Here is a 13420-nt window from a genome sequence, read left to right as displayed (position 1 = left end):
AATGCAAAAGGACAGAGACGTGACAGGCAAACAGAAAAGGGGATGAATGAAAAAAAAATTATTGTTAACAAAAGTTAGAAAGAAATTAAAGTTTGGGGAGGAACCGGAAGTACACATAAAGGGTAGGGTGGAAGGTACAGAAGGGGAAACACACACAGAAAGGACATCAGTTATTCTGCTGAAGCGACAAGCACTAAAACATTTATCATTAAATGAGGTTAGATCTGTTCAGACACCGTAGGCCTGATTCATAAATAAGTGACAGCATTAATGCAGGGCAGGTGTGCGCTTCATTGTGGGCAACCTGCAACATGCTTCTCCTGAGCAAGAAATTCACTCCCTGGCTTCATTAATGACCTCTCTCCCGTGCCCCTATTTGCTCACAGGCTTCATCTGTAACTATTTGTTGAGCAAATGGAGGAATCGATTTGTTTTGTTTAAAAAAACAAACTATAGAAGAGGTTGAAGGAGTCTCCTGAGGGAAAGTGATGGGTGTAAGGGAGAGCCCCGGAGCAGTCTGGCAGATTTCATCTGTTCTGCTGGAGGGCTATCTGTGGGTCATGGAGCTTTTCAACCTGGGACTGATTTTGTCAGTTCTCATCAGTTAAGCAAGGCTGGGATTGGTCAGTACTGGGTCTGCAGTTTTCCAAGGACTGCCCAAGTGCTACAGGTGACTCCTTTCCCTGTGAATCAGTGTATTAAACTGGAGCAGGGTGCTGCTGGGAATGCTGTGGTGCTGGAGGGGCTAGTCTTTATTTTAGTGTCCCGTGGTCCTCAAAAAAACTCATGCGATTTCTGTGTTAACCACTGAAATTTGCCAGGAAGAGATGCTGGTGAGAAATGGCTAGTAAGACACAGCTGCTTTTCATTGGTGGGTGAGGGAATCCTATGCATGTACTGTGGTCCCCATTAAAATCTAAAGTTTTGCCTTTGCAAGTGTCGGCAAAGATTTTGTTGGCAACCACTGTTTACATGCACAGTCCTGAATGTGCGTTGGGATTCTACAGGCTGAAAAGAGCAATGCAAATATAAAGTTAGTGTAAATATTGCATTGAAGAAAAGGATCAATGCCCAACACTAACGCCCAAGGAAGGGTTGTTTTTAGGGTTCGTACGCTGACATTGTTCCCATTAGGAATGGCTTTAGGTTTGGTAGAACCTATCACAAGTCTATCCCATCAGGGTAGCTCAGCTTTTGGGACTTGCAGGCGGTGGTGGTTGGTTTTAAGCAAAATAAATAGAGTTCCTGAGAACACAAAGAATTCTGGGAGATGGAGTCTTATCCAAGGATTTCCTACAGTTCTCGGAGAAAGGTGTTCCTTTCTTAAGGTAGCACAGAGATCCAGCCAGCAGAGCTGGGTGCAGTTTGTGTCCTGATCCAAGCTGGCTGGCATACAGACAGTCAGGAAGGAAGGACATATCTATTGGAGGTGCGGCTGTATACACGAGAGCCCTTCAGTTCTAGAATTCAGCACACCTCCCACATTCTTTCTCACCTGTGGAACACCACAATCACATGTGACTCACTCATTATTATATGAATCAGGCAATTTGAGCTAAAGAGACACAACTAAGCATGGCAAGATGGAGATGTTCTAACGCATAACAGGCAGCATGGTGATCGGAGAGTGTCTGGAGGACACATTAGCAATGCACATGTGAAATGCCCAGAAGTGATTTGAGAAAACCGTGCTGTTATGTGCCCCGTGAAGTTCACAGGGGTAGTCACAAAGTTGCTCTGAAGGCCACCTCGCATGACAAGGCTTCCTTGCAAGGCTCCATCAGATAAGCAAAGGAAGTAAAGTCTTAAGCATCATTTTACTAATCCACCATACAGTGCACTACATGCTAAACCTAGTTGGAGGGTGGAGGAGGAAATGCTTCGTATTTCAATGCAGCCTTCTGGTGAGGGAGAGCCTAGAGCACATTTCATATATAAACAGGCTCATCAAAAAGAAACATGCAGCTTATTATATTCCCAGGGCTATGGATATACCCCACCATGAAGTTAGGGCAGTGACGTAGGCATGTTATATGCAAGGTTATGGAATACACCTCTTCAAACCATAGAGTGACTCCCTGTCAGTCGGAACATACATTTTCAGTTTACCAGACATCAGATTAAATGAGGTGCTTTGCCCAGAGAGCAGGATTTCTTTTTTGCTGCCTGTATACGGGGATGGGGACAGCTGGGGAACAGCACCGTGTACACAGCATCCCAATGATCAAAAGCACAAAGGCTGCTCAAATTTCTGAGCCTCCAGCTCCACCAGTGTCTCTTAAAGAAACAAACAACCCACCAGCCACTTTAAAAAACAACATGGCACGGACAAGAAGAGAGAACGTGTTGAATACTTGACTTACTGTAAGTTTTCCATTGCCAGTAAAGCCTCCCTCCCTCACCTGAGTTTCGGCGGCCAGACGCGGCATGGAAGCCGCCCGCCCCTGGCTCTCCAGGCCAGGCTGGTGTTCTCCGTTGGTCAGGGTGGGGCTGATTTCTCTCATTTCTACAACCTGATTGGATTGAGAAATATTTTCAGAAGCACGAATATAAATGTCCATTTAAAGCAATCGCTCTGCCAGGCTTGTTCCAGGACTAAGGCGAACTGCAGGGTTTCTATTTCATCTGTGAGGATTTATGGCTAGTCAAAGACACCAGCCTGAAAGCCCTGGTGACCGAAGGTCACTATTTATCTACAAACTGGCTCAGCCTGGGGAGCGCTGGTGTACGCTTCCCCACACGGCCCTGCCAGCACGCCTCAACTTGGACCCCTTCTCAGCGTAGGTCAGTCTCCACGCCGCACGCAGTCCATAAGGGAGCCAAGTAGTGTCAAATATGGTGGTGCTTTTTATAGTATTCCCTGTCAATACTCTAGGAACTGCACTAAAGACCCCAAACCTCAGATAGGTCACTGAAGAGCCATCCAATGGTAAACACTCACAGTAGCTATTGACCTGGGCTGGATTCGAATAGGTGACCTACAATTAAAAGACTCCGTAAGCCCATCACACTAGTCCCTCAATCCTCCTGTATGTGTTTGGGTTCTGATTTCCTCCTCTTGGCTTGTTTCCCCTGCTCCGGTTTATCCAGTTCTGAAACGTTTTGCTGTGAAAATGACATTCACTAGAAGGAAAAGTCAAAGCCCACCCCTCATCCCCCTCCGCCCTGCCCCACTTAACACCTACTGTCCAGCTGTGTTGACCTTTGATCATGTATCGATGATGCCAAACTAATCCCAAATTCTCTTTTCTTCCCCTGCCTGTCACCTGAGCACCAATTCCAAGCAGCTCCAACAGCCAATGAGATCCAGGTCTGGACATTTTCTACGGATGTGTTGTCAGCTGAAGCCCCAGTGGGGACTCAGAGACGGGCAGCACTGGAAGTGGAAGGCCCACGAAGCAAGATATAGGATTGGATACACTAAGCCAAAGCCACCACAGCCAATCCCAACATTGCCTCTGCAAGAGACACAAATGTGAAGGCCTTCTTCAACCACGTTTCCTGTCCACCAGTAACAGTGATCTGTCTAGGGACCTGCACAGCTAGTACCTGAGGGCTTCACAATCACCAATGGATTTTAGCCGCACACCTCTGTATAGCAAGGGACAGATGGGGAAGCCGGGCACAGTGACTTGCTCAAGGTCACACAGCAAAGTTTGTGGCTGAGCTGGGAATTGGACCGAACTCTCCTATCTCCCAATCCAGCTGCCCAGCCACGAGACCGTTCTTCCTCCCCCATGCTCCCATTTGGAGTAAGCCTGAGTCTGCCACACACCCAAGAGGGGCATCTGCCAAAGAAAATGTTACAAAGACATTAATGGGTCAGATTCAGTTCTCAGTTACATCCCAGCAAGTCTTTTGCAACGAACAGAGCAATATTTGGCCCAAAACATGAATGTGGAGCTATTAGGCTGTCAAACGGAGTAACTCGCTTGACACCTATGGAGACCTATTACATTCCACTCTATCTTCACCTGTTTGCTTGTCCGTTCAATGGGAATTTCTTCCGAGTGGCCTCGTTCAAAAGCTGGTGTCCTGGTTTCGTAAAACACATCCTGAGTGCGCTGAGTCCCCCACGAAACAGACTCCTTGATCCCGCTCTCTGGGGCTGGCCTGATGCAAGGTGAAGAGAAAAGGTGAACTGCTGTGCTAGGCGTTTTGCAGCTGGATTTATTTAAAGCGCTCTGGAGCAGTCTGGGGGGCTACTTCTCAAGTCATGTGGGGGAAAAAAAGCTGGGTGGGGGAGCGGCTGGTGAAGCTAGTAAACTACAGGGCTCTTGAGCTTTGACTGACAGATAATTTCCTCATTCACCCTGAGGACCTCAGGAAGACCATGGAAACAAAACCAATCTACTTAAAAGGGAAAACAGCAACCTGTTTTCAGGGCCTTAGGAAATTACTTCTGGGACTGACGCAATAGACCAAACTTTTCTTGGAGATCACATGTTGCTAAAACAGGTGTATTTTCCACAAAAGAATGGATGAATGCTAGACTGTCACTAGTAAACACACTCAAACAAAAATACTCAGCAAATACACATACTGATGTAAAACATGGAGAAGTTACATTAACATGGCCAGCTAGGCTAAGAATCTTAAATGTTATTGGTCAAATTCCTCTGTGGTGTAACAAAAGAATGGATGAATGCTAGACTGTCACTAGTAAACACACTCAAACAAAAATACTCAGCAAATACACATACTTATGTAAAACATGGAGAAGTTACATTAACATGGCCAGCTAGGCTAAGAATCTTAAATGTTATTGGTCAAATTCCTCTGTGGTGTAACGCAAATGAAGGCAGCAAAGCTGTATCAGGGATAAATTTACCCCTAGGTTTTTACAGTTACAGGTTTATCAACCAGTCGGGGAAAATATGGTCGTATTAATGTATTTACATCTCAGAGGTCTATTGTTGAAAGTCAGTGGCATGAGTGACCCACACAAATCTAACACACAAGGAGGGCAGGAAGTAGGGAGGGCACTGGGGACAATTGTGGCAAAAAGGGTTTTGCATGTGTATTGTGCAGAGATTGTATTGTCTGGCTACAGGAAACGAGGGCCAGATTCTGCCCTTCTCAGTACCATGCATGGAAACTCCCACTGACATTAAGTCCTGTCATATCTTGGGGGCATTCTTTGACTCCAAGACTCTTTAGAATCAATGAACGTTCACTGGGCAATTTTTGCAATATTCCAAGCTCCCGGAGCCCGAAAACACAAACTAGCAATGGTGGGAAGTTATGAAATGCAGACTGCATAAGGGGGCTGGCTCAAATACGGAGAAATCAGAGAATTACGGAGAAATCATCGTGGGGGCCACCGCAGTCTAAGGTAATTGTGGGAAGCCGGGGGACTACTCACAATGTGCCCCCATTGTTGAGCGAGGTGCAACTTTTCTGGCGGAGGAATGCTTTAGCGTGGTTGAACACCAGAGGCTGGGTTTGCTCCAGGGTTGCTTTCAAGGGGTGGAACAACGACACTGGTCCAGTCTGCAATGCATAAAGAGAGGGCATCAGTGAGAAAGCTACAGCTGCTTGGAGAATGTGGGGTGTGGTCTTTCCTAGTCACATTCTTAATGGTGTCCACATTATCGAAGCCCTGTTCCAAGATCGCAACCAGCACTAATTGCCCCCTTCACTGGCATTCTCTGTGTATAGGCCACATGCTGAGAGGGCCACATGGACCTTAAAAGAGGTCCCTATATATCAGGGATGAGGCACGTTGCTGGGAAAGTATAAAGGAAGCATGCATTGCCACTGTCCTTGCTGTACACATTCTGTGGGCAAACAGAAGCATATCAGCCTCCGGGGATGTCAATCTGGCACCTTGTTCCGGCACTAAATTCACATTTTAAAAATGGTTTCTTTCACTCTTTCCGGTTCGTTTCCATAGCACAGTAGCCAAGCCTTTTATAGTTCACAAGACAGACTATTTGGGAGGAATGGTTTTAGCTACACATCAATTTTCAGATCAAACAGAATAAAATTATATGGTTTTGAGTCAACCTCAAAAGGTCCCACAGCTTAAAGGGTCAGGTGCTAACTCAGATCTCAGTCTGTGATGCCGAGTCTCGTACTGAAATACCCTCACGCTGCCTTCATAGAGATGTCTCTCTGTTGACAGATGCATGCTGTAAATTGCATGTGTACTCAGCTGCTGTAACATCACCCTGAAGTCTACTAGGTGCTTGTTACTTCAGGAATTCCCAAGGTTTCAATCCCAAGGCCGTGTTTCTGATTTAGGGCTTCATGGTACCAATGAAATTCACCCATCATCCTGGCTTGGCGTTAACTGAGTGACCCTGTGACCATATTATACGCTTTATAGATGAAATCCTGGCCCATTTAAAGTCAGTGGGAGTTTTGCCACTGATTTCAGTATGGCCAAGATTTTATCCTATGACCTTAAGATGTGAACATGGACAAAGCATGGGGATCATTCTTTCAGATCTTATTCAGTCACAAGGCCTTTTGAAGTCAATGGGAGCTGGGTTTAAATTCTGAGAAAGAACCGCAGGATTTAGCCCACTAACAAAATGCTGTGCTTGTGAGCTGTGGAACGATTACTGAGCAAAAGTAAGTGTGATAAACAGGGACAGATGAACTAGCTTGGCTACAATAAGAATCAATCCAAACCTTGGCCCCAAACTCAAGCCAAATCTTTCTCACTGTTTGCATAAAGTTTTTACTCGTTTGTCATTGTTGACTGTTGACACCTGACCTGATCTTGGAGGGACTACAGTTTTGGGTAAAATATACCTTATCTGTAAAGCATGCTTATAGACATAATAATGGAAGTTACTGAAGCTGCAACAGCAAGTAGAAAAACCAAAATACATGTATTAAAAATAGACTTGGCGATAGGTCTTAAGCATTAAGTGCTTAGAGTCAGGCCTAGTACAGGGTGGCATGCTCAAGGCTGAAATCTAATGTCTAATGGATTCCAAGCGCGCGCTCCCTAGGGCAGGGACACTCTCTTTGTTCGGTGTTTGTGCAGTGCCTATTGGCAGTTAGCATAAATATTATCTACTTGACCAAAGGTTATGAAATATGTGCTTGACTTAGGGTTAAATACAGCAATCTGTATCTTGTGATAGGTTAGCCGTGTACCTAGGGTAAACCACAAATGAAGAGATGGCCACATCTTCGGGGCTTTTTACAATAAAAGGTAACTGCATTGATGTACCGAAACTATCGGGAAAGGGACTCACAGCAACTGTTGGAAATGTAATTATGGTCAACTGGAATATCACATATGGACAATCCCAACCCTAAAACTGATCTCTCAGTATATCAAATATGAGTAGGGGGCTGAGACTTAATTAGATATGGTCCCAGATGTATGTGAGTGGAATGGAAAAAGGTGCATAAAAGATTGTCAGTCCCATTCCTAGCTGGCTCACCAGGATGATGACACGGGCAACTAGGCAGGAAGCCTAGACCAGCACCTTCTTCTTGTGGTAAGTGTCACAGCGAGCAGCACTGATTTTTCTCCTGTCTTTACTGTAATCAGTTTCCATGATGTTGTAAGTGTGTCAATCACCACAAATCTGCATGATCTGGGAAATGTTGTTATCTTTATTGTGCTTTCTTTCCTTCGTCTAGAATTTCAGTGACACTTGCCAGTATTACCTAAAACATCATCAAGTCTCTGTCTGTGTGTCCCACACTCAACCGCAGGATCTGTACAGCCATCTGGGGGAAGACCTGGCGGCAGCAACAAGTGCAATCTCACACTCTCAAAATTTACCAGGCTACATGCACCTCGGTCCTCTCAGTTCCGGCCAGGATAGGAAGTGGAAGTGCCCAAGCTCCATGGGTGGAGATATTTTCAAGGAGTAAAATTTTCAGCAGTGCCTAAGTTCCATTTTTCAAAAGTGGCAGCACTTGGGAGCCTAAATCTCACGGACTTTCAATGGGTCTTGGGTTCCCAAGGGCCTAAGCACGTTTTAATGCTTTTGAAAAGATTACTCCTAGTCACCTAAATCTCATTGTCATTTAATGAGACATAAACTCCTAAATCACTTAGGTGCTTTTGGAAATTTTACCCAAGGTATTTCCAGCTCCGCTGAAATTAGGAAGGGTTAGAAACTAAATGAGATTTTTCACTTCCAAGATGCGCTGAAAATGCAAAAAGGCTTGGAGAAGCATCCCAAATTTCAGGTGCTGGATGGAATGGGACCTCTAGACTTTCTGGGGTTTGCTCATTGCTAGTATAAATGATCGTGAGATGCCCATGCACCTTGGTGGGAGTGAGAAGAGGGAACAGCGTCTTGCTGCTGGGTACCTGGCAAAGACCTCCAGGTGGCTGGTGCACTTGTTCCCTGCTGTTTTTATTCTGCTTGTAGAAGTCGAATATCATGAGAGCGGCATAGACCTTCCCCACAGTCATTTCGTCAGCTGGATTAGGAAACGGGAGTTGAAAAGCAGAAAGGAGAGTCAGATGGAGAGGGGGAAAGAAGGAACAGGTGTCAGAAATGGAGGGAAAGGGAAGAAATTATTTAAATGGGGGAAATGTCCAATGGACAAGACACATAGGACATCACATTAGAAGTGAAGAAGGAGGAGGAGAAAGAGAGACAAGAGGGAAAGAAATGGTTAGAACAGACTTCTTCAGCTTAGCAATTTTCCTTTTCCTTCATTCTGTCCCTGACCATTGTTGCCTTTCCGCTCTCTGAGGGTCACAGCACCCGCTTTTGAAGCCACCCACACCCTAGCTTTGCTCTCTGTTGAAAATATTTAGGGATATGTTACAGGAAGGGTGCCCTAGGCAAGTAAACCTGTATGCTGGTGTAAGAATGGGAGACAGAAAAGAACATTTAAATTAATACCAGATCTGCAGCCAGCATTTTTATCGTCAGAAAGGCCTTATTTTTCTTTCATTATATTATCATCAACAGGGGAATAATGGGCTAATATACATTTAAATTGTATTTCATTTTTCCAGATGGCTTTTTTGTTTGTTTTTGTTTTACAGTTCTATCACTGACCTCTCCCTGTCGTGCAGCTTAGCACCATACCTTTCTCAGTTAAGGCTGCCCTGATTGGACGGGGCTGTTTCTCGTTAATCAGCAAGCCAGGGGATTCAGAGCCCTTACTTTTGCCAATCAAGAGAATTTCAAACTTTCCATTTTCTCAACATACTCCCACAGGCCATCCTTAGGGGAGATTAAGCTTTTAGTACCAACCCCTCTTCCTATTACATGGGCTCTTTGCAGCCTTTAACATCCTTCTCTTCACTTTTTTTGAATGCAGACAGAACCCAGATGGTAGAAATTGCTCCCCTGACCTGCAGGAGCCAGACTGGAAGGAGATAAAACTACAGGAAGCAAGACTGCTGCATGACAAAGAAATCTCTCTTGAAGAGGCTGGACAAGGCATTGCTCTCTTCTGGCCTCTATGTATTATCTTTGTCCACAATGCAAATAATCTACTGGCTCAGGCAAGAGGCACTAGGACATAAAGTTTTGAGACCCATGCCTGGGAGTGACCTTGGGATTCTTACGACTGAGGGATAGGGACACGGGACTGCGAGCGTTCCAGAGGTGACATCTGAAGGAAACGCCAGGCAGAGGATGAAATGGGCTTCTGTACTATGTCAGCTAGACTGCAGTGCACACCTAGGGTTGGCTCTGGGCACCATCCACGAGAGGGGAAGAACCTGGATTTCTGTGGCTCCTGGAATGGGTTTTTGAGTTCATGTCTCTGCATTGCTTCTAAGGGGAAAAGGATCCTTAGTTAGCACTTACGTTTATGGGGCGGCACCAACAAGTCCAATGTCTTCTGAGACAGATTGGGCCAAACCAAAGAGATCTCTTTCCTCAGCTCAGCATCACACTGGTGCTGCTTCACACCCGCTGGGCAGGGGGCAAAAAAGGCAAATGAAGCTGAGAGCGAACGACTATACATCGCACACGTACTTTCCTCATTTGTACCTCAAATGAACGAGCAAGCTACCATGTGAACAGATCCTGTCTTTTCCAAATCCATTCCCCCTGCCTTCTTCCCAGAATACCGAGTCAGGATCAGCTTCACCACTGATATTAACGGTGGTGCTAGCCCTCCCCACTATAAACCAGTGTGTGAGTTCTGGAACGGACTCAGTCTGACCTGTACAATATTTCAGGGACCAGTTTGATCTGGTTGCACTGCCACTGTTACCCTGTAACCTGAACAATGTCCTTCTCTTTTAGACTTGTCACATCATTAGCTGCTTCTGAGGGACACAATGAAGCCACAGCAGAAAACAATCTGACTATGAAATAACAGTGGGCTTAAGCTATTATATAAACACTCCCCCCCACGCGCTTCCCTCCCGCCCCTCACCAGGGTGGGTGTGGTGGGGCAGCACACACACAAAAAATTAAAAGACAATTATATAACATCATCATCAAATAGATGCTATAAAACCAAACACAAGGATAGCGAGACCGTTAAAAAGGCCAAAGTGGGTTCTCGACATGCGGGCTGAGAATGATTCAAGTATTTATGAGATTACAAGCTGGTTCCCAAGTGGCTAAATTACACAGAATGAGGCTGAGTAGTTTCTCTCTATGACTGAGATGGATTTTCTACAAGAAAAGCAAAGGGAGGAGACTATTATCGCTCTTATAGCGTTTGCTATTCCAACAGTGTTTGGAGCATGCCACCTGTCACAGTGTTTGTCCTACCAGCCACTCTCAACTACATTTGGCAGGGGAAACCTTAAAATCCAAACCAACCAGGTAATAATAGGTAAGGCCAAATCCAGAACCTCAAATCCATGCCCCTGACTACCTGTACCCCCTCAAATCCCCTTCTGTGGAAAGTGTCCTATTTGTTGGTTCCTGTTTGCATAGGGCCAAAGATCTTGCAGACAGTCACCCTCAATGAAATGACTTGGCCTGACAGATCAGCAATGAAATGTAAGAAAATGACACAGGCTCTCAGGGCTCAACTGTCCCCTTCACACGCAGGCTTATTAATGTGAAGGAGGGTCCTGGCCCCTAAGAAATGAGACAGTCCTTAACACTTGCTTTAAAGTTACATGGTCAGATACTCTGCCGGTGTCAGTCAGCCTAGATCCATTGGACCATAATATTTTGTCCCCTATAGCAGAGGTCTCCAAACTGTGGGGCGTGTCCCCCCAGGCACAGAGAATGTTCAGGGGAGCATGGGTGAGGCCCAGACCAGCCCCCACAGGTGGCGGGGACGGGGAGGGAGCACCACCCATCTCTGCTCCTGGCCCCAGCCCTGGCTGCTGGCCGCAGCTGCCAGCCCCATTCCTGGGGTCCCAGCTGCTGGCCTCAGCCCTCAGCCAAGGCTCCGCTCCCAGCCCTGCCCCCGCCTCTGGAGGCGTGTGTTGCGGACAGGAGTAAGGCAGGTGCAAGGTAAAAAGATTGGGGACCACTGCCCTAGAGCAATTTCCACCCCAAGATCTCAAAAGTGCATTCATGAGCTAAAGCATCCAGCCCTACTATGAGCTAAGTAAGTATCACAAAGAGGTGAAGATGTAGAGCCTCACAGGTGTTTAAGGCTCTTCACTCCCATTGATTTCAATAGGAGTTAGGTGCCTAAATACCTTTGGGCAAGTCATGTAGGCCGAGATCCTCAGTCTCATTCAGTTAGCCAAGAACAGAACCCACCTCTCCTGACTCCCAGCCCTGCATCTTAACCACAGGGACATGTTTTGTCCTCCCTTTAGGTTTGACATTATACATGACCATAAAAGAGCTCTGGCCACTTCCACAGCTTCGAAGGTGGATTAAACAAGCTAATAATCCAAGGTAGAGTTTGATAGATTTTATTATATTGTATTGTTTAATTGGGAAGCCATGTATCTGCCTGATTAAGCATTTACATAATTGAATTTTATCTCCGAGCATAATATAGGTCAGAGCTTGCAGACTTGTGGCTTCCACTACCAGCAGACAGGATCATTAGCAGGAAGAGGTTTTTCTTCCTACTGGCCTGGCTAAGGCAATAAAACCTAAGGAGTCAGGGTTGTTTTTTTAAAAAAAAATCACAACGCTTGGTGCTTGCCTGGGGCTTTTCATCTCAAAGCCATTTACTCAGGTGAACAAGTCATGTTCTCCGTTTACAAAGCCTCACAGAGCGGTGAAGTGACTTGTCGAGGACATGCACCGAGGGTACGTCTGCACTGCAGCCAGGAGGTGCAATTCCCAGCTCACACAGAGAAACGCGCGAGCTCTGCTCCAGTGAGCAGGCTGAAATCAGCAGGGGAGCGGCAGCTGCACGGGTGGCGGCTCGGGCTAGTGCTGCACAGTCACACCCACCCGTCTGGGTGCGTTCTCGGGCAGCTCGCCCCAGCTGCCGGCCGTGCTGCTGCAGCCGTGCACATTTACATCAACGCGGGCTGAGAATTACACCTCCCAGCTGCTGTGTAGACGTACCCTGAGTCAGAGCAGAGCTGGGGTCTCCCAGTCCAAAATCCATCAGTCTACCTTCCCTTTTAGGAGGTGGAGGTAATTGGCTAGAGGATCCTCCCACTTCCTCTATGGAACTCCTCCTTCATCACGTCCCCTTCCTTTGGCTTAGCAGGCTGGCCCTCTCGGCACAATAACCTTGCTGCAAGCTAGCTTCTGAACTCACGCTCACATTCGCGCACGTCTCCCTCTCATCTCCCCTCTCACCTGACGCGAGTTTGATTTCTAGAGCGGTCCGGATCAAGGCCATCAGCGTGGAAGTGAAGTGGACCGTTAAGTCCGGGTCTGAGATCGGCATGTTCATCCGCACCAGGCGCTGAGGAATGAAGCAGAGTTGCCGTCAGTACCAGCTGGCGCTGTCCCTCCCCCACCCTCTGCGCTGCCCCTTCTAGGGTGATCAGCCATCCCCCTGATTCTTACAATAGCAAAATCACCAGTATGTGCAATTTGGAAACGCTCGCCGTTCGCGTGCTGGGAGACGCAGCCTTGCCTCTGGGGAGGGTGGCTTCTTTTCTGGAAGGCTGCGGAACCAGAGGGCTCACCGCAAAGTTCTGAGACTGGGATTTGCCAGCATTCATGCTGCCCTCAGAGGAGTATATTTTGTCTCGAGCTGGATCAATTTGATCTCCCTGGGCAACAGCTACCTATCATCCTACCCTAATCTCCCGCCAGGTGTCCTGGTTCGGGCAACAGAAGCACCGCAGCAGCCGAGCCCTTCCCGCAGCTACTGATGCTTCAACCAAACCAGTCCCACCCTTGTGTATGTCTAAGGAAAGTCACTCGGCCAGGGTCCCCGCTAGCCAGGCAAGAGGCATAGCTCTCCTCTCCTCCCTGGTGACATGGCACATTAAGGAGAACACTCTACAGCTGACTCCAGCCACACGCCTCCCACTGGGTGTTACCTGTTCCACGCAGCTGCTTCCCACAGTGAGGCTGTAGCACAGAGACAAAGAGCCACAAGCAGGACCTGGCAGCCTCAAGTCGGTCTGAAG

General features: G+C 46.9%; 1 protein-coding gene across 11 annotated transcripts in view; it reads right to left on the bottom strand.

The window, feature by feature from the left end:
• CACNA1B (calcium voltage-gated channel subunit alpha1 B) overlaps positions 1–13420 on the bottom strand; it is a 474760-nt gene that overhangs the window by 17138 nt on the left and 444202 nt on the right. For 6 of the 11 annotated variants that reach the window (XM_074973540.1, XM_074973544.1, XM_074973546.1 and 3 more), the window contains 6 exons: positions 12636–12744; positions 9753–9860; positions 8246–8403; positions 5366–5493; positions 3975–4113; positions 2364–2513 (listed from right to left, as the gene is read on the bottom strand). In XM_074973540.1, coding sequence (XP_074829641.1) covers positions 2364–2513; positions 3975–4113; positions 5366–5493; positions 8246–8403; positions 9753–9860; positions 12636–12744 — 792 coding nt within the window. Of the gene's footprint in view, positions 1–2363; positions 2514–3193; positions 3789–3974; positions 4114–5365; positions 5494–8245; positions 8404–9752; positions 9861–12635; positions 12745–13420 lie in introns of those variants that run through there. The other 5 variants (XM_074973545.1, XM_074973551.1, XM_074973542.1 and 2 more) reach the window with 4 other exon arrangements.

Source organism: Natator depressus, chromosome 16, assembly GCF_965152275.1.
Source record: "Natator depressus isolate rNatDep1 chromosome 16, rNatDep2.hap1, whole genome shotgun sequence".
NCBI lineage: Eukaryota > Metazoa > Chordata > Testudines > Cheloniidae > Natator > Natator depressus.
The sequence above is the reverse complement of the archived record's forward strand: the minus strand, read 5'-3'. Positions and strand labels throughout refer to the sequence as shown.